The sequence below is a fragment of the Martes martes genome, assembly GCF_963455335.1.
Source record: "Martes martes genome assembly, chromosome: 13".
NCBI lineage: Eukaryota > Metazoa > Chordata > Mammalia > Carnivora > Mustelidae > Martes > Martes martes.
This window is the reverse complement of record NC_137901.1, coordinates 35,357,916-35,381,257: the sequence shown is the minus strand read 5'-3', so window position 1 is coordinate 35,381,257 and position 23,342 is coordinate 35,357,916. Positions and strand designations below refer to the sequence as shown.

General features: G+C 57.2%; 1 protein-coding gene across 29 annotated transcripts in view; it reads right to left on the bottom strand.

Annotated features, from left to right (window-relative positions):
- CELF4 (CUGBP Elav-like family member 4) overlaps positions 1-23,342 on the bottom strand; it is a gene marked incomplete at both ends in the record, with an annotated part of 288,183 nt that overhangs the window by 15,823 nt on the left and 249,018 nt on the right. For 5 of the 29 annotated variants that reach the window (XM_080821766.1, XM_080821758.1, XM_080821744.1 and 2 more), the window contains 7 exons: positions 3,518-3,601; positions 4,947-5,012; positions 8,709-8,858; positions 10,189-10,336; positions 11,449-11,592; positions 12,029-12,108; positions 12,539-12,667. In XM_080821766.1, the coding sequence (XP_080677892.1) occupies positions 3,518-3,601; positions 4,947-5,012; positions 8,709-8,858; positions 10,189-10,336; positions 11,449-11,592; positions 12,029-12,108; positions 12,539-12,667 (801 nt within the window). The remainder of the gene's footprint in view (positions 1-3,517; positions 3,602-4,946; positions 5,013-8,708; positions 8,859-10,188; positions 10,337-11,448; positions 11,593-12,028; positions 12,109-12,538; positions 12,668-23,342) is intronic. The other 24 variants (XM_080821768.1, XM_080821745.1, XM_080821764.1 and 21 more) reach the window with 12 other exon arrangements.

The window sequence follows — 23,342 nt, the reverse complement described above, 5'->3', positions numbered from 1 at the left end:
CAGAGGTGTCTCAGAACAAATGTTCTGACCAGAGGCTGCTAGGAACTGAGCGTGAGCTCGGAAAGTGAAGGCGGTAAGGCCCCGACGTGGACAGCAATTTGATGTTCACAGCCAGAACTGTGTGGGGCTTCCCTGGGACAGGTGAGGCTGCAGGTAACCCAGTTCGGAGCAAGTCTCTGGACTCTCACTCTCTCCTTGGTCCCTACAAAGACTCCTCTGACCACCAAAGCTATCCTCTGAGCATCTGACCTCCTGGGTCCTAGATCCCTGCCCTGCACCATCTGCCCACCCCTTCCTGCCCTCAGCCTCTCCTCCCCGACCATGGTCTCCCAGGCAAACTACTAGCTGACGGCGCATTCAGAACCAGAACCGGCGCAAGTGCAAGCGTCCTGGGGTCCCTGCTGCTGAATCCCCCAAGCGTTGGTGGCCCTCCCCTTACCCCATCTCCAGCCATGCCAGGTTCTTACTGGTTCACACTCTGTGGATGGATCCCTGGATGGTCCCTGGCTCAGTGTGAGTCCCCTTAGGGTAGGAATCAGCTCAAAGGCCTGATCTAAGCCACACCTTTTCCAGGACTCCCCCCTAGATACTCCCTATTCACTCTCTCTTTTCCAGTGTTCCCTAAGTCTACAATTTGTGGTCTGAGTCTCTTTCTCCTTTAGGTCTGGAAACTTTTCCCTCCAGCCAAATGGGAAGATTTAGGGACAGGGACATTAGCCTTCTCCTGTCTTTCTGTACCTCCCCCAGCTCTGCCTTGTTTCTTCCTTCCATTCCTTTCTTCAGGTCTTCCCTCAATGCTCCACCCCATGCAGCCACCTGCTTTGAACTTGGGACTCTCACTTCAAGTTCTGCAAGCTGCTTTATATGGATGTTGTGTTTATTCAACTTAAAGATTCAAGAAGCTCTTGAGGGCAGTCCTGTCAGTGTGGTATGCAGCAGAGCTTCACAGGAATGGCTCTCCCAGCTCCAGCCAACCACCCTCCACCCCATCCTGCCCTTCACGCCTCAACAGGGAGCCTACACATCCCAGCCTTCTGAGAAATGGTGAAACAGAGCCCCAGAGACAGAAGGTGCTACCCTGACCACACTGTGGTCCTGGGGACAGCCAGGACTTGAGCATCCCTGAGGGTCACCTTGGCCCACCTGTGGAGCAGAAAGCCTCCAGGAATTCAGGCATCTGTTGCTTTTCAGGCTCAACTCAAAGACAAAGTGCCGGAAGGAGGGTCTCCCCAGCAACCAGTGTGTCTGGGTATTTCAATGACTTCACACAGGGGGAGGTAACTGTGATAGAAAGGACCAACCACTGGCATGGCTGGAAGAACACAGCTTTCCTTCTCACCTATGCCTCAGGGAACACTGTGGACATGGCTTTGGGCCGCCTCCAGCCCACCCCAGCCTATCTCCCCACCCTGTCTCATCCCCAAAGCCAAGCTCACCTCCTACTTTGCAGCACTCATGCCTTTGCTTCTGTTCTCCCTACCTCAAATGTTTGTCTCCCCAACTCTATGTGCTAAAGACTTCATTCATCCTGCGAGGCCCCCCGAAACCTCCTCTGATGACCCTGTCCCGGCACCCTGAGCTCACCCTGTGTGAAGCCTGGCTCTGTACCATCTGGGTCCACGATTCTCCCCACCCCGATGCCCTGCTCTCCCATGGTGCCTCGCCCAGCTCATCAGTCAGGGAGAACGTGGACAACAGTAGGAGATCCCGCAGCTGAGAGCTGGAGGGGACTGGTCTGGGGAGCAGGGCACAGGGCAGCGGCGGGTGGGGGAACTGAAGGCACTCAGAGACGGAAGGAAGGTCGGAGAAGTTCAGAGCAAGGTGCCTGGGGTAGAGCAGATGGAGGGGCTCACTCTGTGTAAGGCTAGGGGCTAGTCTGTGTGTTGGTCAGAGCAGCACTGACCTGCATCTGTGTGCGTGCAGCAGGGCTTAGAGACCCCTGCGGCCACGGGCCAGAGTGATGCAGGGCGCTGACAGCAGGCTGAGGGTGCGGCAGCCTAAGGCCAGTGAGGTGACAAAGCTAATAGTGCCTGTGAGCACAGCGCTCTGTTCTGGGCCTGGGAGAGATGGGCCCCACGAGGATTCCTGCCCCCACCACGACCCCCACCCTGCATGGATCTGATCTGACTGACATGCACTGAAGAGCTGGACCACGGCAGGGAGAGGCAGGGCAAACAGGCTGGAGGGCCACAGCCCAAGAGGGGAGCCTCCGGTGGACACCGGGCTGCTAGGCCACCTCCCCACCTCACTTGACCAGACCCTATGGGTTCCTGTAGCTTGGCTCTCCTGGGTACCAAGAGATGACGACACAGATCTCAGGAGCTGCCCGATGTTCGTAAACTGGGGTGATGGACACCATGGGCAACTTTAGAGGGGTGACAGTTTGGTGAAGGAAGGGCTGTGCGCATCGTGAGAAATCCAGAGGAAATTGCTGGAGTTCTGGTCAAACTTGGGCTCCTCTGAGGTTCTTGCTTCCCTAGTGACTGGTCCTTGCTATCCTCATTTTACAGGTGAGGATGTCAGGGGTCAGAGAGGAGGAGGTGGCCAAGCTGCGAGTCAGACCCAGACGGATTTGTTTCAAAGCCCAGGCTCTCAGCCATCTGCGGTCTGTGTGGGGTCTGTATGACCAATGGGTTTGGACTAGCAAACCCCCAGGGTCCTTTCCAGAACGGAACTACACCCCCGGCTCTGGGACAGCCTGCTGCAGGGACTATGAGCTGGAGATCTGGAGACACTGCACTCCCCTGGCCAAGTGGGCTCCTGGGGCAGACGGAGGAGCCTCACTGCAGGGTGAGCTTTCGCGTGGGGTGGACAAGGCAAGACCTTGTTGGTCTCCTGCCCCTCACACTGATCTCTCTGCGAGCAGGCCCGTGGAATCCCTAAGCGTGGGCTTATTTCTCCAGCCTCCTGCGGGGTTTCTAGGCTCTGGAATGGGAGGACACTGAAAGTCACTATTAGATCCCAGCCCCCCAAACCCCACTGGCCTTGCCTGTCCTGCCCTGGGCCCTGGGCATACCGGAGCCTCTGGATGAGACTTTCTACGAGGCTCTTCTCCCATTAGGCTGCACTGAGTCTCCCCCACCCTGTCAGCTGCCCGTGGAGTCCCTGGGAGCTCCAGCTGTCTCTCCTGGTCACCCAGAAGATACAAGTTCTCCTGTCGGTGATGAACAGGTCTCCCTACTCCTGCTCCATTCCGAACATTCCTACATCCTCCCTTCCGCTCCACTGGCCAAATCCTGCCCAGTAAGGGAAGGGAATTCTTCGACCCCACGTCTTCCAGGTTCTCCCTTCCTGACCTCCTGTCACTTGGGTTTACAGAACTGCCCTCAAGAAGCCCACCTCCATGCTTGAACTGGAGAATGCCACGTCCTGCAGCCCTGCTGTCTTCCCTCACCCTCCTCAACACAACACACAAACATGGTCACCTTTCGAAAGAAACGCCCCAGCCAAAGGCCCAAGTGAGCAGCCTCTTTGGGGACAGCAGGGGTGGGGAGGAAGCCCCAGCTCAAAGACTCACCTTCTCTCTGTTGCTGGGGGATCATTGGAGGTGGCTGAGGAAAGGCCTGGCTTATCTGACCATAGGCAGCAGGGTAGGCGGCTGCTGGAGGGCCAAAAAGAAGAGGCAAGAGGGAGAAACGGCGACAGTGACATGGAGAGACAGAGTGAGAGGCGGGAAGAAAGAGAGAAACTTCAGTGTTGAGCAGTAAAAGCAGACCAGCCAAAAAGGGCATTTTAGCTTAGCCACCTAAAATAAAGCCAGCTGAGGGTGTGTGTGAGTGTGAGTGGGTGTGCACGCGCACACATGCGCTCCCAGGGTTGGGGAAGGGAAGTTTATTCTGAAACAATGGACAACCCACAGGCGTAGGTAATCCACAGTAATGGATCATCAGAAACACTGGCCTGCCTGGCCCAGATCACCCCACCAGCCGGGATGGGATGCCCATTCTCCGAGCCACAGCTGACTCGGCACGCACGGTCCACCCACTCTGATGGCACCCGTGTGGGAGGGTTGGGTGCCACCTGAGGTATGAGCTTGGCCTCTGGGGTCCTGCCAGGGGCTGGTCCCCAGGGGCAGAGCACTGAGTCGGACAGACCTAGTGCTTTCTGCCTTCAACTGGGAAGGGTCAGAGGCGGGACAGGAATGGCCAGCGCCTTCCTCCACCTGGCCTGGCTCCCACAGGTGCAGGATCCGAGGTCAGAGCTCGGGGGTCCCAGCCGGTGAGGCAGAGCTTCCCCTGACCTCCAGATGTGAGAGGCCAGCTTCACCAGAACCCCCACGTTGCCCTCAGGGGAGATCTCTCTGGCTCTTTCTGACCTGGCCAGGCAGCAGGAAACTGGCAGCAGGGATGATTATGGTACGTGTGAGAGAAACCGAGAATCATGGCTGACAGCGTGCCCTGGGCTTCCCACGGTGGCTCACCGCCTTCCCACTCAGTGACCTAAGGCCGTTTGCTCGCCTCAAGGCTATCTCTTCTCAGTTCTCCTTTTTTTCTACCTCTGGCTGCCGTTGCCTGTATGTGACCGTGGGGTGGGGGGGTGTCGCTCCTTCCCTCGCACCCAGGCATCTATTCTTGCCAGGCCAGTGATGTGAACTCCAGCTGCAACCCCAGAGCTGCCTTGCGATTTGAGGCCGGGGACACACCGGCCTCGGCAGCACCACGGCGGGAGGAAAACCTGGCCTTCGAGATGCACAGCTCCCCAGCAAGGTTAGGGCTCTGACCTGGCTCCCCTTCTCCTTTGAGAAGGGTACCCATCCTCACAGGTATACCCTGCCTGAACACTAGAGGGAGCTGTCGAGAGGGAGGGGGTCCTCTCCCAGGAATGCCCTCCCTCCTCCTCCTCCCTCTCACCCTCCACCCCCCCACCCCCGCAGCTGGGCCCAGGCCTGGGGTGGGAAGGGGACCCTGGTGCCCGGGCATGAGGACTGGGGCCGAGAGGGTACTAACGACCTGCGTACTGCTGCACTCCAGCGTAGGCCTGCTGCAGGGGGTCCGCGGCGGTGGGGCTCTGCGCTGCAGGGGAGCCAAGGGAGCAGAAGTCAGCCATGCCCGCCAGACCAGCCTCTCCCCCACCATGCCCATAAGATGAGGCTGTGGCCGCAAGGCTCTTCCCAGCCACTGTGGCGTGCCTCCCACCCTGACCAGGAGCTGGGGAACGCAGGGGGTGGGCAGCTCACTCGGAAGACTGACCGGATCCTGGAGAAGGGCTGAGGGACAGTGAGTGAGGAGGCTAGAGGCTATAGGAGGGTGGGCTCCTCTGCACTTGTCCCCAGCACAAATCGGGGACAGATTCCCACCTGGGTAAAGTAAAGGGCAAGTGAGGCTTCATCCCGCCACTCCATCCTCCTGGGCCACCCATTCCTGCTCAAACCCAGGCACCTCTCCATTAGTCTCCGGGAGTTTGCCCCAGGCATGGAGGGCTTGCACTCTGAGGCTGCTCCTGGGACACCCTCTGCAGGGAGTAACCACACAAATAAGGTCTCCCCCATGGGCTGGGAAAGGGGTGGTGCCCACTGAAGCTGAAATACCAGGGGACCAAGGACCTTCCTCCCACCTGATGTCATGAGTCTGGGATGTCTACTGCCCAGTGTGAAGAGAGGAGCCTTAGGCTGATAATCTGGCAAATAACTTGGAGAAGCCGGGCTGGGGAGAAGGCTTGGCTCGTTTCTTGTTGCCTCTGTTGTGCCTACAGTTGCCGTGGGGGAAAGTTAGTGTGGGCACAACCCTTGGTGACCAAGGCCCCTGATGACTGATGAGGTAGAGGCCTGGCCCTGGAAGCCCAGGGAGGCCAGTGGGGACACATCCAGCCTCAGTTTGTTTGAGGCAGACCAGATAACAGAGTGAGGCAGGAAGAAAATTATCTGGGCTTCTCTGTCTGGCAACTCAGGCCAGCCAAGCTAACTGGTTAGTGCTAGGCTTTGGGGACCACAGAGCAGGAAGAATTCCCAAACTTCCATTCTGAGCTCTTGTCCGAAAACCTCTCAGGAACATTCCACTAGAAAAATAGCTCCCGAGCTTCAGGGGGGCCCAGGGAAGACCCTGGGGTGATAGTCCTTGGACACAGCATGGATGGCAGCATGGAAGCTGGGCCCAGAGGGGCACTGCTCAGAGTGGCGAGCTGAAGATGGGGAAGGATGCAGGTCCCTTCCTGCCTGGGGCTGTCTCGGGACAAAACCCTCACAGCAGAGACTGGGGCCAGGAGCTCCCAGTGGTGACGGTGACAGTACTGGTACAGGCGCTGGTGGGTGCTCGCTGGGGCTGGTCTTCTCCTCCCTCCTGCTCCCTCTGCCCGACCCCTCTACCAGCCCCAGCTCTCTAGATGGCCATGTCTAGGTTTGTCCCCTCAGTCTTCCCAGCTGCTCAAACACAACGTGTCTTTATGCAAATGAGAAAAAGGTGTCCCTTCCTCTGGCCAGTTTGGTGACCAAGGCAAAATCTAACCTGCACCACTTCCGTGGCTGTTGCTCCCAGAAGAGTGCTGGGACCATAGCAAGTGCTTGGCAAGTATGGTGACCTAAGGAGTGAGCTGGCCTCAACAGTTGTGAGAGCCGCCCTTCAGGGCTGTTACATGGCAGGAGAGGCCACACTGTGGGCGTTGAACATGCTCTCCATGAGCGAGAGAAGAGAACAGAGAAGATACCCGGGGCTAGGAAGCGGAGAAAAGCATTTCTGAGACCCCTCTCCACTTCTTTGCTTAATGACCTCATTAGTAACTGCCAAAGAGTGAACACTTTGAAGGATCTCGCTCATTATAGTGGCTCCAAACTCTGCATTTAAAGATGGTAAATTAATTTTTTTAATGTACTACTTCTCTCCTTTCCTTCCCTCCATCCCTCCCTCCTGTTCTGGCAGGGAATTGTTTATGGGATGTGGCAGATTGTTACAAATGGGGGAGAGGAACATTTCCAAATTCCATGAGGGAAACAGCTCACAGATGCTCGAGGGGGTGGGGAAGAAACAGGTTTGTCAAAATCCAGATATCCAGATGGGCTTGCAGGCAGGGAGGGGGGTGGTGGGAGGAATGAAACCACCCAGATGTGCTGGGGAATGGATCTCCCAGCTCATGAGCCTGAGTGGGGAGGAGCCCAAGAACCCAAGATTGGTGGGGTCTCTCCTGCCTCTGGCTTCCCATACCCCTCCCCGCCTCCCTGGCCGGCCTGGAGTCTTCACCCTCCAACAACACTCCGGATCCTTGGGTCCTGCCACTTCACTCTGGGTTTCTCTGGCCTCTTGTCTAGGCAGTGAGGGTTAGATCAGATCTGACCCTCAGATCTGAGGGATCCGAGCACGGGGATCAGATCAGAGACAACTCCAAGGCCAAAGTCAGGAAATTCTCCTCTATTTCTGGCTAGCATAGTGACCTTGCACTCAGCTGCTGGGGGAACTTTCATTGTCTATGGATGTCTGGGCCTCACTCCAGACACTGAAATCAGAATCTCTGGGCTTCTTTGATTTCACAAAGTCACCCAGAAGTTACTGATGAGCAACCAGAGGAGAGAGCACTACTTTGTCCCCCAAGCTGACTTCCTCTGTCCTGGTTCAGCCAACCTCCTTGCCAGCCCCTCCCCCGGCTAGGCAGGCCCTTTGGTCTCTGCGCCTCCAGGGCAGCCCCTTCCACAGAAGTGTGTTCCTCGTTCATCCTCACCTCTCTAATGCTTATGCATCTGTTAAAGTAGATCTGGGCCTCCTCCTTGGGAATCTCTCTCGGGCTTCTTCAGCCTACAGAACTCTCCCTTCATTTGAATCCTTTAGCATCTCAAGGCAGAGAACTTTCACTCTCGAGGACACTCTGTTCTGCCTTATTGTCTCACTATGCTCTCCACAGATACTGTATTCCTGGCTGACTTTGATCTCTAGGGGATAGGCCCCTGTCCTGTTCTCCTTCTGGGGCCCCCCTTCCTCTGGCACAGACGACTGGGTGCTTACAAGTCCTTATGGGGACTCTGTAACCTGATCATCTGCCCTCCGGGAAGGAGGACAGCATCTTCATATCTCATATTGCCCCTTGCCTGTCTACTCTAGGGCTTTAGGCCCAGCTTTCCCGCTCTCCTGTCAGTCCACCTTCAAAACTAGAGAGCAGCTGCTTCAAGTCAGCTGGGCACTCTCACCACAACAGAAATGCGAAGTTCGAGAGGAACAAAGTTAATCAGGAGCAGGCCTTCTGGGTCTTGTGTGCTGCAATTTATGCCGGAAGCACTGGGGTGCTAGCCAGTGTTCTGATGCCCTGTCCAGCGTGCTGACCATGGTTGTGTACAGATCCAGGGACCCAAGGGGTACGTAGAGGCCAAATGGCCAGTTTATATGTCTTTGCTACCTTCTTATTAGAACTTTTTCTTCCTTAACACTAAGAATCTTAGCATCTATCTCCTCCCTTCCTATGGGTCAAATTCACTCTCAGTTAATTTGCAGTTACTAGCCTCTGAACCTGGTTGTACAACTGTATCTATTATCTTCTCTGTCCTGACAGAGTTCCATGAGCTTCTTTCTCACCCTCAAACTGGCACCTCTCCAAGAAGGAGAATTTGGTCTCTTCTTCCCAGTCAAGGGCTCCCTGAAGGAGGGCAGGAGGCTAGCTCTCTCTGATCACATTTGGGGTTCAACCAACGAAGAGGCAAAAGGTAGGAGCCACATATTCCCTGTTACACCACCAAGGGCAGAGATGGAATGGACAAAGAATGTGCTGCATGGGAAAGGAAGGGATACGCTTACCTGGGTAGGGGTGGATGCCATTAGCAAACACAGCTTCCGCAGCAGGTTGCCCGTTGGCCTGTGGGGGGAGGCCGGTGAAGCCGTTCACCCCAATGGGGGACGGGATGCTAGGCACAGCTGGTGCAGTGATGCCCGGAGGGGTGCTGCCACCTGGTTCCAGAGGTGGAGAGGGGTGGAGGAGGAGGGGAGGCAAGCGGAACCGAGGTGAGGAAGGCCAACCCATGGAGCTCCACCTGTCGGCTCCAAGGGCCTGGGAATAGACCTAGACTTTACCTACCAACTCAGACCTATCTGTGAATCATGCCTTGGGTTATTTCCCTGCATGGTAACACTACTCATCCCAACTGTATCCATCCTTCAAGGCAGAGTCCAACTCCAACCTACCCCATAAAGACTTCTGTGACCAGTGACTACAACATGATCTTGGACCCGCAGCACATAAACTATTCTCAGTGTCCTTGAATTTGGTCAACTTAATTTTCCTTTCATCTTTTTCAATGGTTGTTGCTCACCTCCAGCTAAGTCAGGATGGGTTGGTCATTGTATAGCCAGTAAGGGACTTCTAAGTTGATGTCTCTGCTCTCTTCTCTGCATTATGAAAGGGGCTGATCTACCTCCCCACCAAGGAGTTTTGCTACTCTGGTGGATGAGGTCTTAATTCTGATGCTCCAGGTTGAGAATCACTGAATGATCCAGCTAAGAATATGCCTTGTGGGGCGCCTGGGTGGCTCAGGTGGTAAACCTCTGTCTTCGGCTCAAACGTCATGATCCCGGGGTCCTGGGATCCACATTGGGCTCCCTTCTCAGTGGGGAGTCTTCTTGTCCCTCTCCATTTACCCCCCCACCCCGAGCTCAGGCTCTTTCTCGCTTGCTCCCTGTCTCTCAAAAAATAAAATCTTTAAGAAATTTTTTTTAATAAAACAAATTTAAAAAAAAAGACTTGTGAAAGGGGTTATTTCCAAGCTCCCTGTCCTTTAATAATTCCTGAGGTCCTCTCTTGCTTATTGTGCAGTTGCCCTGGGAAAAGCCAATGAGTCTAAGTTGGGTTAGAGAAAAATGAAAAAATAGGGCTCCTTCTGTGGTTAGGTCTGGAACCTTGCAAGGTCACAGAATGGGCAGGACTCTTTACCCCTCAGAACTCCAAGGGAGGTGTTTTCATGTGAATTTCTTTCTAGAGATCTATAAAAGAGACCAAGATGCACTGCTTCCTGACACGGCTCCATCACAGGAGTGAAACTGTCACCACCCTGAAATCATGTCGGACAGCATGCGGCCCACATCCCATCTTCCCCTAGATGCCCAGGGCTTAGAACATTCTCAAGAAAAAGTTCCAGAAGATGAGGCCTGCTCAGGCCCCGGCATGTGTGCTCTTGCCATAGAAAGCTCCCCTGGTCGACAAAACTGGCCGATCCGTAGGTCCCACCCTGAGCCCAGCTGCCTTCCTGCCCGCCAGGCACTGGGTCCGTCCCCACCCGCTCACCTGAGGTTGGGGTCATGGGTGCGGCCGCCAGGCCATTCATGTTGAGGGCCGCCATCTGCTGCATCTGGGCGGCGGCGAAGGCAGCCATGGGGTTCAGGTAGCCGCCTTGCGCGACTGACGCCATTAGTGCCGCCTGCTGCTGCATCAGCTGGGGCAGAGGAAGTGGAAAAAATATCATGCGCTTCCAGGGGGGGCAGCCCTCCCCACACCAGGGGGGCTCAGCGTCCCGGGAATCAGCCTCCAGGGGGGCCCTGAACCCCAGGGAGCTCGGCGCTATCTCCCCAGCCCCCCGCCTGAGAGAACCATATTCATAAGTCATGGCAGGGCCTCAGGGACTTGAAAGTTGTGGAGGGGAGGGGACTGGTTCCATGGGTGCCGCTCAGCCCTGTCAAAGGGCTGTCATCTGTGGAGACGTGACAGCCAAAGTTCTAGAGATATGGTAGATGAGTCTGTGGAACTAACTTGGCATGGATTTGTTGAAAATGGTCCTCGCCTGGAGTCTGCGGCCGAAGCAACAGGAGGGTCATGACCAGAACTCTAGGTACCCCCAGTGTTCTCAGAAAGGTGAGTGGGGACTGGGTAGTTTGTGGACATGGCCGAGTTTGGACACTGCTGAGGAAGTGAAGTGAGCTGACCTCTTTAGAACAGGAACCCTGGCCTACCTCAGTGCCACTCACGTGGGGCTGTGGTTACAAGTCTGGGGTGGGGGGGTGGGGCGGGGGCAGCTCGGTGGAGATGAGGACAGAGTGGAAGAAGAAGCGGGTGGCCAGCAGCACGAGGCAGGGTCCAGGGGGACCTCAGGGGAAGTGAAGCTGTGGAACACCCCTGCCAGGGGTGCCCAGAGGCCTGAGGAGCCCCTTCGGTGAGTGAGGGCAGGAGTAGAGGGGTGACAAGCAAACACCTGAGCCTCCCTCACTGCTTCGGAGGGATGCCTCCTAGGGTCTGAGTTCATAAGTGCTGAGGTAAGCCCCCTTGCTGCCAGAGGCCTTCTCTCTAGCTGCTCCCCTGAAGAGCCAGGACAGCAACCCCCTCCCCCTGGCAGCCACCCTGCATCAGCCTAGCCTTGTCTTAGCCCCCTCTGGCCTCTGCTCCCTGGGTTCATTCCTCACCACTCCTCATTGCCCCAGGGCAGCAGAATATTCTGGGCCAGGAGCAGGGCTCCCCTCAGTGCTGTTAGCAGTCCTTGCTCTTTGGGGGTCTGAGCAAAGTGAGCCAGAGAACAACTGCCCCCCACCCCCGCCCCGCTGCGCCCCCACTTACTGCCTGTGCGTAGGCGCCATAGGCCCCGAACGGGATGGCCATGGGGTTGAACATGCCCATCTGGCCAGCCATCTGCTGCATCCGCCGCATCGTGCGCTCCTTGTCAGTGTCGGCAAACTTGACCACCAGACTGGACGAGGCTCCCTGCAGCCATTAATGCGCGTGAGGCCCACTTGCCCCAGCTGCCTCCTCTCCCAACTGTCCTTGCCCTCAGCCTGGACCCACCCGATCCTCTCCAGGGGGCATGGGAGCTGGGGGTAACGGAAGGCTAGCTCCTGCGTTTGCACTGCCCCCCCCCCCTCCACCCCCGGTTTGGGATGTTAACCCCACCGCGGGCGGTTTTTTTCTAGGGGCAGTCCAGTTCCTTAACATCTCTGGGCCTCGGAGTCCTTGTCTGAGAAATGGGTATACTGATAATGCCTTCCTGCCTCTTGGGAAGGCTGTGAGCGCCTCACGGTTGGCACGGTTTGGCACGATGCGCGGGGGGCGGGGGTAGGCGGAGCTCTGCGGGACTCCTGGCCCCTCTGGCCCGTGCTGCCCCCTCCCCAGCCCCGGGGATGGGGGAGGGGTGGCCACTCACCGGCATAGTCTGGCTGCCGTGCAGAGCGTTGATTGCGGCTTGCGCCTCGGCGTGGGAGGAGTACTTCACAAAGGCGCACCCTGGGGGGACGGGAGAGGCTGAGCCAGGGCGCGAGGGCCCCCAGGAAGGCCAGAGAAGCGCTACAGGGCTGAGAGGCGGGGCACCGGAGGGGCGGAGGGAAGAGGGCGCATCCCAGATGAAGGCAGAATGGGTGACCCACAGAGACTGAGAAGAGAGACACCGAGAAACACAGAGACACAGAAAAGACCTGGAAGGGCCGGAGAGTTAAAAGACCCCGGAAGTCTCCCCGCCCCTGTCTGGACTCGGCTAGCGGCCTTCCCTTCCCCGGGGCCGACCGCCTCGCCCCTTCCAAGCACGCTTCCCTGGCTCGCCCGTCGCTGGTCCGATCCGTCGCCACCAGCTGGGGGCGGCCCAGGACAAGGCTGGCGGTCGGTGAAGTGCAAAGCCCGAGGCCTCGCCCGCCCGCTCCCCCGCCCCGCCCCCACGCACCCTTGCTGTTGCCATCCGGCCCGCGCAGGATGGTACACTCCTCGATGTTCCCGAAGGCCTCGAAGAGGCGGCGCACGTCGTCCTCGGACTGCTGCTTGTTGAGCATGCCCACGAAGAGTTTTCTATCTTCTGGAACAAAATTAGGAGATGCTTACCCGGGCCGGGGGAGCCGGGCTGCACCGGGTGGGCCCGGTGGTAAGACGGGCGCGACCGAAGAGGAAGGGGCAGGGGGATAGGGTAGAGCTGGGCAGGGGGAGAGGGCTCATTGCTGGAGGGGAGGGGGGCGGCTGGGGCGTAGCTAGAGCAGGATGGGCCACAGGGTGAGGGGGTTGGGGGAGAGGGAGAGCATAGCCAGAGGAGGAGGTGAGGAAGGAGGGGTTGGGTCAAGGATGCTGGATGGCAGCGACTGTGCCCCCTCCCCTCCAGAGGGAGCAAGGCCACTGGTGCGGCTGCTCACCTATGGTACACGGGTGGCCCAGGAGTAGCACATGGGTCGTTTGGGCAACCGTGCATTCCCTTCCTCCATCCTCTTAGACACTCACTACCTTCTTGAGCCACCTTCACCCCCAGAGGCCAAAATTAACTCACAACAGGCAAGTCTGCCACAGGGCCTTTGCATAGGCTGTTCCCTCTGCCCAAAGTGCCTCCCACATCACAAGGCTGAATTCTTTTCTTCCAGGTCTCAGTTTAAATATTGCTTCCTCAGCAAGGTCCCTCCTTCCTGCTGTCTTTTATTCTCTGTGTCAGCTCCTCCCTTTCATGGCCCAGGTTTCAAAGGACAATCATTTACTGCCTTGCCTGTGTTGCTAGTTTCTGTCTAGCTCCCAGCCCCCACTTGCACATCCTCTTCTTGGGGGAAGAGACCAGGCATTGGCTGGAACAGCAGTACCTGGCACTGAGTGGGCCCTCAGCACAAAGTTACGGAGTAGATGAATGAATGCCATGTGCATTCCCAGGGTCACCCCTTCTTCCTATCTCACATTGTTTTGACCTCCATCTGGTGTCCCTTCTTTGGTCTGGCCCTTCCTATTTCATGCTGCAAAATTTAGCCCTGCGGATTTTGGGGGGGGGCTGCTCCTGAAGGCTGGGCTCCCTCACCAGCCCCCCCGCCCTTGTGTTGATTCCTAGGTAGTTTATTGACACCACCTATACTGGCAACGTGCTTAGGGCAGCAGGGACCACACTGGGCTATGGGCATCTGCTGCAGGAGGTAGCTGCCAGATTTCCCATCCCACAAGTTTACTGCAGTGTGCCCTCAACTCCTCCCACTGAGGTGGGGGCTGTGCTCCCTCCCCTTGAATCTGGGTGGGGGGGGGGGCTGTGACTGCTCTAACCAATAGGGAATGACAGAGGTGAGGCCCACTGATTTCCAGGCTAGGCCATAAAAGGGATCCACTTCTATGTGGCTGTCTTGAGGATGCTTTCCTCTGTGGACGCCAGCCACCCTGCCATGAAGGGCTTACAACTAACGTGCAGTGTGTCCCCATGGAAAGGAACCCAGGCCCCAGCTGACAGCCCACATCGACCACCAGACATGGGATGAATGAGTCTGCAGATGACTCCAGACCCCAGCCTGAGTCTTCCAGCTGAGGCCCAGACATCCCAGAGCAGAGACAGGACTTCCACACTGTGCCTGCAGGATCCCTGAGCGGAACAAACGGTTGTTTAACTCAGTTTGGGGCAAAACTGTTTTGCAGCCACAGTACTCCCCATGGCCAGGGGAGTTCACAGAGCTGAGGGGCTGTCCTGGGGTCTGGAGCAGAGCAGAGGAAACCAACAGGCCCCTGCACCGCTGCACAGACGACCCCAGAGCCCTCCTCTTCAGGAAGACCTGACCTTTGCCCTGCCAGTGCCCTTTAGCCCAGAGCACCCAGCACTGGGCACCTTCTCAATGACAGGGTGGCCCTGGGTCCCAGCACCTTCCATGCCCAGCAGGGCATCATTGCCAGCTCCTGCTAACAGACCTGGACTGGGCATACCACATTGCCCTTCACCGGTAGTGGGCTTCAGCCAAAGCTCTGGGGCCTGGAGCCCTAACCCTGCCACCTGCCCTTACCTGGGCTGCTTGACCCGGCTTCCGGGGCCATCCCAGGGCCCATCCCCGGCCCCATCTTCAGGGCTCTGGGACTCCAAACTCTGGGCTGGGAAACCAAGAGGAAGGAAGAAGAGAGAGAGAGAGTGGAGCAGTGAAGAGAAGCTGAGGAGGGCTGGCGGGAGATAGGGTTAGGGGCAGAGGGAGAAGGAACATGGCAAAAATGGAGGGAAAAGAATCAGAAACAGACAAAAAGGGGCACCTGGGTGGCTCAGTAGGTTAAGCAGCTGCCTTCGGCTCAGGTCGTGATCTTGGGGTCCTGGGATCGAGCCCTACATCATGCTTCCTGCTCAAGGGAGCATCTTCTCTCTCTCCCTCTGTCTCCTCCCCCACTCATGCTCTATCTCTAAGATAAGTAAAATCTTTAAAAAGAGAGAGAGAGAGATAGAGAAGAAGAAGAAACAGAGAGCAGAGATGGGCAGAGAGAGAGGAGAGCCGGGTCAGGGGCTCTGTTGAGCTCCCAGAAGCAGCAGCGACATTCTGCAGGAAGTGGACAGAGCTTTTCAAGCCTTCAGTGGAATCCTGAGATGTTGCAACTGTGGACTCCAGGCCAGCCTAGGGCTTCCCCTCGCCCCTAGCACCTTTTAAAGACTCCCGATTAAATGGGATTTCCAGAAAGACAATGAAGTGAAACCCCCTGCCTCCAGCTAATCGCTGGCCCTCCTGCTTAGAAATTCTTTCTCCTCCCTGGGCAAGGGAAAGGGGAGGGAAGAGTAGGCCCCTCCTCCACCTGAGCCTAATTTAAATGCTGGGACCGCAGCCCCTCGCCTTCTCCTCTCTCCTGATGTCGGAATGTATTCCTTTATTATCATTATGACAGCCTTTTGATTGCATTAAAATTCATCCACACGTGCCTTTCTATCCAGCCACTTTCCTTTTGCCAGTTTTTTTTTTCCCCCCTAATTTTTTCTTCCTCTCCCCTGAAATCTTGCCTTCCTCACAGTTCTTCAGTCTAGACCAGGGCCCTTCCTTCCAAACGTGTAGGGGGCCAGGCTCCTCCTCTCCCTGACCACCCAGATTTCTCCAGGGAGACCGCAGCTAGCCTTGCCTTTCTGGAAGACTGCAATCCTTACTCCCCGAGGGATCCTCAGGTGACCCCACCCCCACTCAAATGGTGGTAATTTCCAGGATCCGCAAATGTACCTGTTTGCCCCCTTTTCATTTCCGCTGGGCTTTGGTGTGATTCTAATGATTCTCTTTCAGACCAGAGGCTGGAAGGATTCTGAGTCCAAGGGTGGATCTCCTTCGGGCCCCGGCCCTCGGGCTAAACCCCAGCTCCCCTCCTTGCAGCTGTATAACTGCTTCCCACCAGGGTCTTTAGGTCTACAAACTTCCCACCAGGGTCTTTAGGTCTCCAAAACGGAAATCGTCAGTCCTGCCTTGGGTGGTAGATGCTAGGTTTGCAAGAGATGCTACAGGGACAGGACCTGTTGAGCAGGAATGACAGTGAGGGCCATTACTCAGGGTTCTCTATCTAGGAGGAAGAGGAAATGGAGTGCCACCCTCCTCCTTCATTTGCCCTACCCTGATTTGTTCCTGCAGCAGGAAGGAGAGAGGCAGAGCTGACGTCCCTCAGACAGCACAGCTGCAATAGGCCGCTTCGGAACAAGGCAAAGGCCACTGGGGCTGCCGCACAGCGGCCCCAGAACTAGTGTGCCGTCCCCCAAAGGAGCAAGGCCTTAGAGTGGCAGAGCGGGACCAGGCCCTGGAGAACATGAGAGGTCCTGCCTCTTTTCAGATGAGGAATTTGGAGCACAGAGGTTGCTCCAAAACACACAGCTGCTGCCTCCTGGGGTCTCTTGACTTCCCAATCCTATAACCCCTTGCTCCTGCCTCCCTGCTCTTTCCAAATGCGAGTGCCTGGGTCTGTGGGGGTGGGAAGCACCTGGGGTTCGAAGGGAGCAGGACTATGACACCCCGGAAGGGCTGGGCAACAGAAGGTAAGGACTAGGCCTGGGCCCTGCCTGAACCCAGAGAGGGCAGCTCAGCACTCTGTGCCCTGTGTCCTCCCACCAGTGCTAGGGACTGCACGGTCTACAGCGCCCCCAGATAATGCATGGGTAAAGTATGCAGTTCTGGGTCCAGAGAAGGTGTTCATGTCTATCTTAGAGCAGGGCCTGGATCAGAGCCCCTGGCGTCCATCCTGGGTCCACCCTCCGGTGGCTCCTTCGGTAAGCACTTACTGAGCACCTACTGTGAGAGAGACAGCCAGGAAATAGCTCTGGACTGGGCACTAGGGGGACCAACAGTGGAGGTGGGGAGTTTAGATGCTGAAGGCTTCCAGGAGGAAAGCGGGGCTGGAGCTATGCTGTCCAGAGGACAGGTGGAGGCGGGGGGGGGGGGGGGGCGCTCCAGGCTCACAACAGAATTTGAACAAAGTCTGAGAGTTGGGAGGGATCCCTAAGGCTGCTCTTGTCATCCACCCCAGGGGTCCCTGCGTGCCACAGGGCTTGCAATGGGGGGACCTGCTCAAGTTTGATTTTGCCTTTCCAGCAGCCTCGTGCCTCTCCCTCCACCAGCACATACCTCTCCCATTCCACTGGCCTCAGGAGTCTTTTTTATTCTCCTAGAACCTCAGTCTAATTAAACATCAGTTTCCCAACCTCTAAAAAGCACTGGGTACCAGCCCCCAGGAGCCACACAGAGGTGGATAGGTGCTTTTGAAAAGGCAGTGGCATCTGGTTGCCAGAATCTTGGTTTTTTTCCAATCCTTGAGAGAGAGAGAGACTCCTGCACTCCTTCACTCCGGACCTCAGGGCAGAATGGGGCCAGGGCTGGAAGCATTTGCATTTTCAAAGGAGGGCCCAGAAAACACGGAAGCCATATAACCCCAAGGCAGGTTCAGGACCCGCCCCTACACAGGCTGTCTCAGGGTGGTGCCTGGAGGGTGGGGGGAAGGGCAGACGTGCAGGGAGCTTCTCGAGGGCCCTGCAGGGGTGTGGGGTCCTGAGTGGGGTGGAGGTGGATGGCGGCATGGCCTCTTGGCTTGCCAAATGGCAGCGCCCTAGCGCTAATGCTCAAATTCCGGTTTAATTTCCAAAATTCGATTCACTCATTACCATGGGCATTAAACAATATTTCCTGCTTAAGAGAGACGGCACTGTGGGCGAGTGTTCAGATGGTTAATGCCTTTTATTGCCACAGTAGACTTTTACTGTTCTCTTTCCTCCGGCTGCTGACGGAGGATTTGTGGGAGGACGGACGGGAGCTGAGGAGAACCCCAGGGCCAGGGGCTAGCATGGGGAGTAAGTGACTTTGAGGTCTGTGGCTGGTGGGGAGGGCAGAGGAATTGGTGGGGGGCTTGGATGCTGGTGGGGATACAGGGCCAGGCCGGCAAGAGACACTTTACTTTGGGTCCCGGGAGACTCAAAGACAGCGGTTTGGGAGTGAGGAAAAAATGCCAGACGTTCACAGTCACTGAATCAGAGGTCTTCCCTCCTGCTCTGCAGGCTTTGGACCCCAAGGTGCTCCAGCTGGGGCCAGAGCCGAGACCCTGGGGTGTCCCACGTTCCTGCCTCAGCTGCTGGCAGAACCTGGAGCTCCGAGGCCCGTCCCATGCCGGGACCTCAGGCATCTCCCAAGCTGTTTGTTTTGGGACCAGGGGAATTTCCCAGGTGCCTCCTGGATTCCAGAACCATCTGCTCTCCCTGGAGATGCTCTCAGGGCTCCAGGGCCCACAGACAGTGAGTCTGAGGGGAAAAGGCTTACTCCTGACCCCTAACTTCACTGCGGATCAGGAGGACCTTCAGTCGAAGGGACAGGAGAGGCACATCGACTGGATGGGTGGGGTGGGGGTGGGGAGACATCTTTCAGGCAGTCAGTGAGGCTGTCTGTCAAACCAGCCTCAGGCAGGTCACGTACCTCCCCGCGCCCCTGTTTCCTCATCTGTAAGAGGGAGGGAATAGCTGTTGTGCCCACCGTGTTGGCCGGTAGAAATTAAATGAGCTGAACACACAGGGTTTTAGCACAGTGCCCGCACAGAGCGAAAGCTCCTAAGTGCACCCATTGTGCCACTTACAGCTCTTACCGTGCTCACCCCCCAGGTGATGAGGGGCACCCCCACCCACATCCCCAGGGGTGTGGAGAGGACCCCCACCCCATACTTTGAGATGAACAAAGTCATGCTTGCCCAGCCCGGGCCGAGAAGCCAGGCCGCCCTTTGCGCTACCCTGACCAAATGGCAGTGTTCGGGGGACCACCAATAGACCCCCCAGCTTCCTCCAGGAGGACTACCCAGATTGATCCAATTTAGGTATATGTGCTTCCGAAGTGAGCACAGCCCGGATTGGTCCAAAATGAGGCCTTTCTCCCAAAGTTACACTGAGCCCCACCATGTGCCATTTCCACCAGTCCAGCTGGTCCAGACCCACCAAGCCCCTCTGGCTCCTAAGGGACCAGCAGGCCTCAAACCAATCATACGGATCTAAATCTGTGCCCTTTTCAAGATTGATTACCCCCCAACCCAGGGCCCAAGACCTCCCAGGCTTTTTATTTGTTAGCCCTAGTAGAGGTCTCCCCCACCCCAGGAAAGTAGCATGCAGACTCCAATCTGCCTTCCAAGTAGGGGTGGTCGACAGGGTGGTGGTGGGGTGCTCCTCTCATCACAGGGATCCCCACAATTGCCCCTCCTCAGGTTTGTGGGGGCTGTTTCCAGCATCCCTCCCCCCATCCTGGGTTAGGGGCCTGAGTTCAATCCCTCTGCAGCCCTGTGATGGGGTCAGCCACCCTCCAGAGAGCCAGTCCCTTCACCTGGGACATGGCCTGGGACATGGGGTCACAAGCCCAGCAGACGTGGGTTCTCAGCAGGCAGTGAAAAATGAGGAGAAGAGTTGTGCCCTCCTCGGTCCTCACAGCACACAGGGAGTCAGAACCAGAGCCAGACCAAGGGAGGCAGCTGGGCGGGTGCTGTCTCCCCCTCCAGGATAAAAGCCTTCCTGCCTGGGAAGAAGGCTGAGGGAGACATCAAACCAGATCAAAGGCTGCTGGAGCTGGGCTGGGGCTCCCTCTCCACCAGGGATGCAAATGAGGACCCTCAGCCAGCTCTGGCCCCCGGGGGAGGCGGGGGAGGCGGGGGAGGCGGGGGAGGCGGTGCCAGGCCTTGATCTCCCAGCTCCCTCCTGACAGGCACCGTTTGATGTGGGGGGTGGGACGAGGCAGGAGCCAGGAGCCGCAGAACCGCATCCAGTCCCTCTCACTCGCATTCCTTCAGCCAGCCTGCCTCCCCGCACGTCAGGGTCTGCCCTGAGCCCTGTGGGTCACCCCTGCTATCTGCTCTCCACACAGCACGCGGAGGGGTCAGTTCAAATCCCAGGCAGAGACCATCTATTTGCGGCTCAAACCTCACAGGGGCTCCCCTCTCACTGGGAACAAGCCCAGTCTTCTGGAGGTCGGTAGGGAACTACACTCCATTTGTCCCGGGTCCCTCCTTCCCTCTGCCCCTCACACCTAGGCCTCCAGGCTGTCTCAGGAACACTCCTGTGCTTCCCTGCCAGGGCCTTTACGTGTCCGGTTGCTCCTCTTGTCTCAGAGATCATGTTCTAGACATCTTTGGAGCCCTCACTGTCTGACAGCTTTCCATCCCACGTCACCGCGTGGAACTCTCCTGACCGCGCTACTTCACATCACAGCCTTCACTCCCCCCGCCTCCTTCCCTGTATTTTTTCATAACGTGAATCACCTTATTTTACTCACTGATTTATCTCCAGCCTCCCTTCCATAGAGGCCGGATGTGAGTCCATTTCACTCACTGCTGAAGGCCCAACGCCTGGAGAACTTGGCATGTCGAAGATGCTCCTAAATATTCGTTGACATGAATAAAGGAACCCGTTTGCTCAGTGAGCCTCAGGCTCAGGGCTCCAATGAAGCTGGCATGGGGGCAGGGGCCTGGGACAAGGCACTGATCTCCAGGAATCCTCAGTAGGAAAGGAGGAGCCCTGGAGATGAGCGCAGGCGCAGAGCCTGGAGCGGTGAGGTGTGTGGGCAGGGCGTGGCCAGGGGTCTCTGAGGCTTGGGCTGGGCCCTAAAGGATTCACGGGCCGGGTCTGCCAGGTAGAAATCGGGACATCCCAGGTCTGGGAGCAGCACATGCAAATATTCTCCACACACCCGCAGTCTGAACACCTCCCTCAAGGCCTGGCCTGTCACCTCTGACCCCTGCACACTTGGCCTGGGACTCACAGTCTCCGTCTAGGGTCCTTGCCTGTGTCTGTTCTCACTGCCAACCATGTGCTCCCCAGGCTGGGCCTGGCTCCCCAATTCACAACAGCAGCCTTCCCAGCCCCCGTGTCACCCTTTTATGACCAGAACGTCACAGAACGTCCACTGCCCGAGGGCTGCACTGATCAGATCAACTCCTTCCCCGGACTGACTTGCTTATGGCAGGAGGTGGTTAAAAACAACAACAATAGTACAAATCATCATGGTTCTCCTGTACCGAACACTCACTTTAACCCAGGCCATGAGAGAAGCTCTTCACAGGTACTGTGGCTGTTTCATTATTTCTACTGTGTAGATGGAGACCCGGGGGCCCAGAAGAGCTGAGTTTCTTTCCCAGGATTGCACACTTAGTCATCAGTGGAGCCAAGCCCACACTCAGCGTTCTGAGCTGAGCTCTCCGGTCACCTCCCTCCAGGGGAGGACAGTGTTACCTGGACATCTCACTCCCTCTCCTTTCTCGCCACCCCTCCACCTGCACACAGAAAGCAGCAAGGGCGCGATGGCCCGTTGCTTCTCCACGTCCAGGGCTTCGCTTCAGAGCCCGGAAGGGGACCCAGGCAGGGCACCCATAACCCGCTGCTCGGCAACAGGACAGCAGGCTCCCCTTCCTGAAGGCCCGGGGACCTCTCTTCAGGCCTCACAGGCCCTCCCCAGGCTCACTCACCCCTCTGCCCTAAGCCCAGCTGTCTTACACTTCCCCAGGTGACAAGGAAACATGCTCTTTCCTGATGAGTCCTCAGGCCTTCCCCTTCCCCTGTCTAGGCTGCCGGGTCCCGTCGCCTCCCCACACAGGACAGGGGACCTGTTGGCAGAATCCACTCTCAGGGCGGTCAGTGTCCCTCCAGCCCCCTGGTGGCTGCCCGGAGCACAGCTGTGGCTCTGTGCCCGCAAGGGCTTGCAACAGGTTTCAGGAGACAGGACCAGAGCGTGGGGACTGGCACCACCCTGGGTGCCATAAACAGCCCCTGCACACTGGTCCCTTAAACTACTAGAGGCTTTGGGCAGGCATAGGGGCCCTGAATTGTGCAGGAACTGAGCCCTGGAGGTTCAATACAGGTGAGGGGCCTCGAGGCCCCCACTGCACCCCTTGTTGCCTCCCTCTCTGACTCTCTGACCCTCAACCCACCCAGAGTCTGCACCAGGCCTCCCAGGGGGAGCCTGGGTCACAAGGTGGCTCTATGGAGAAGTCACCTTTCTTGGGGGCAGCGGCGCACAGCCGTCTCTCCAGGTAAGTGATGATACATTGGATCTGCTACAGTAGCCTTACCAAGTGTGCGGCGCACGGCAGACGGCCTGGGGTTCTGCTGGGACTTCTCAGCAGCCAAACCCTGTTGTCTAATGGGGTTTCCACCGGCGTCTGGTGCTCTTTGCAACATTTCACCCATCACAGGATAATTTATAGCATAATGGGGCCTTTTTCCCTTTATATCATGTGGGAGCATAAATTATGGCCAGTTTGTCCTCGGCGCTCAAGGAGACAGACAAAGCCAGGCTTTATTCCCACAAAAAGAAGCGGCTTCCGCAGGGGACAGGTGGGCTAGCATGGCTGGAGGAGGCTGGTGCATAGGAGAAGGAGAGACCCAGGAATGCCGTTAAGAACATCGCATTGGCAGGACTGAGAAGCTAGTCAAGGTGGCCAAAGCTACTGGGGCAGAAGCGAAAAGATCTGCTTGGGGCCACTCGTCTCTATCCACTTCTGCTCGGGGCTTGTCCGGTGCGTGGTAGAGCTGTGCGGCTGTGGCTCAAGGGATAGGGTCTGCCCTCAGAACGCCAAACCCCAGCCACAGCTCACCCTCAACCCCCCAGTGGTGGCCGAACTTCCTACAGCCTTACGGAGTGAGGGGCTGGTCCTAGGTCCACCCCCCTCCTCCCCTGTCTGCACAGCAGGGGAATGGGGCAAACCCTCTACTTGTCTGACCCATGGCCCAGTTTTCACATTGAGGGTGGGACTTCTTGTGGGACAAGGAGGAGAGTAGTGTCCTGACTTCGCATAGCCTGCTGTCCGTCTTCCTAGGGAGGGGCAAGCACCTTGGGGTCAACCTTGCTAGTCTAATACAGCAGCGGTCATCCTTGAACCCAGAGGCCACACCTACTAAGCCCAGTCCCCACCCTGGACACTGTGAGGAAGGCTTCTGGTGAGCCTGGATGGGATCATCAGAGGCCTCTCGACCCACCCTCCTTTGGCACCAACCCAGTGTAGGGGTGACACTTCCTGAACACCTAGTGGGAGTCTCAAGGCAGCCCAGAAGACAGGTGTCGCACATGCCCCACCAAAGAGCCCAATCCTGCCCAGAGCCCAAGCTTTTCCCTAGAAAAAAAAAGCCTGCTTCTCCTTCCTTGGTACACCCTTTCCAGAATAACAGCAGGAGTCTTGGATCTTATAAGACGCTGGTTCTTGGCTCTGACTGCTAGGAAAATCATCTGGAGGCTTTCAAAAATACGATGCCTAGGGCCAGCTTCCGAGATTAGGGACGAGTCTGGAGCCCAGGCATTAAC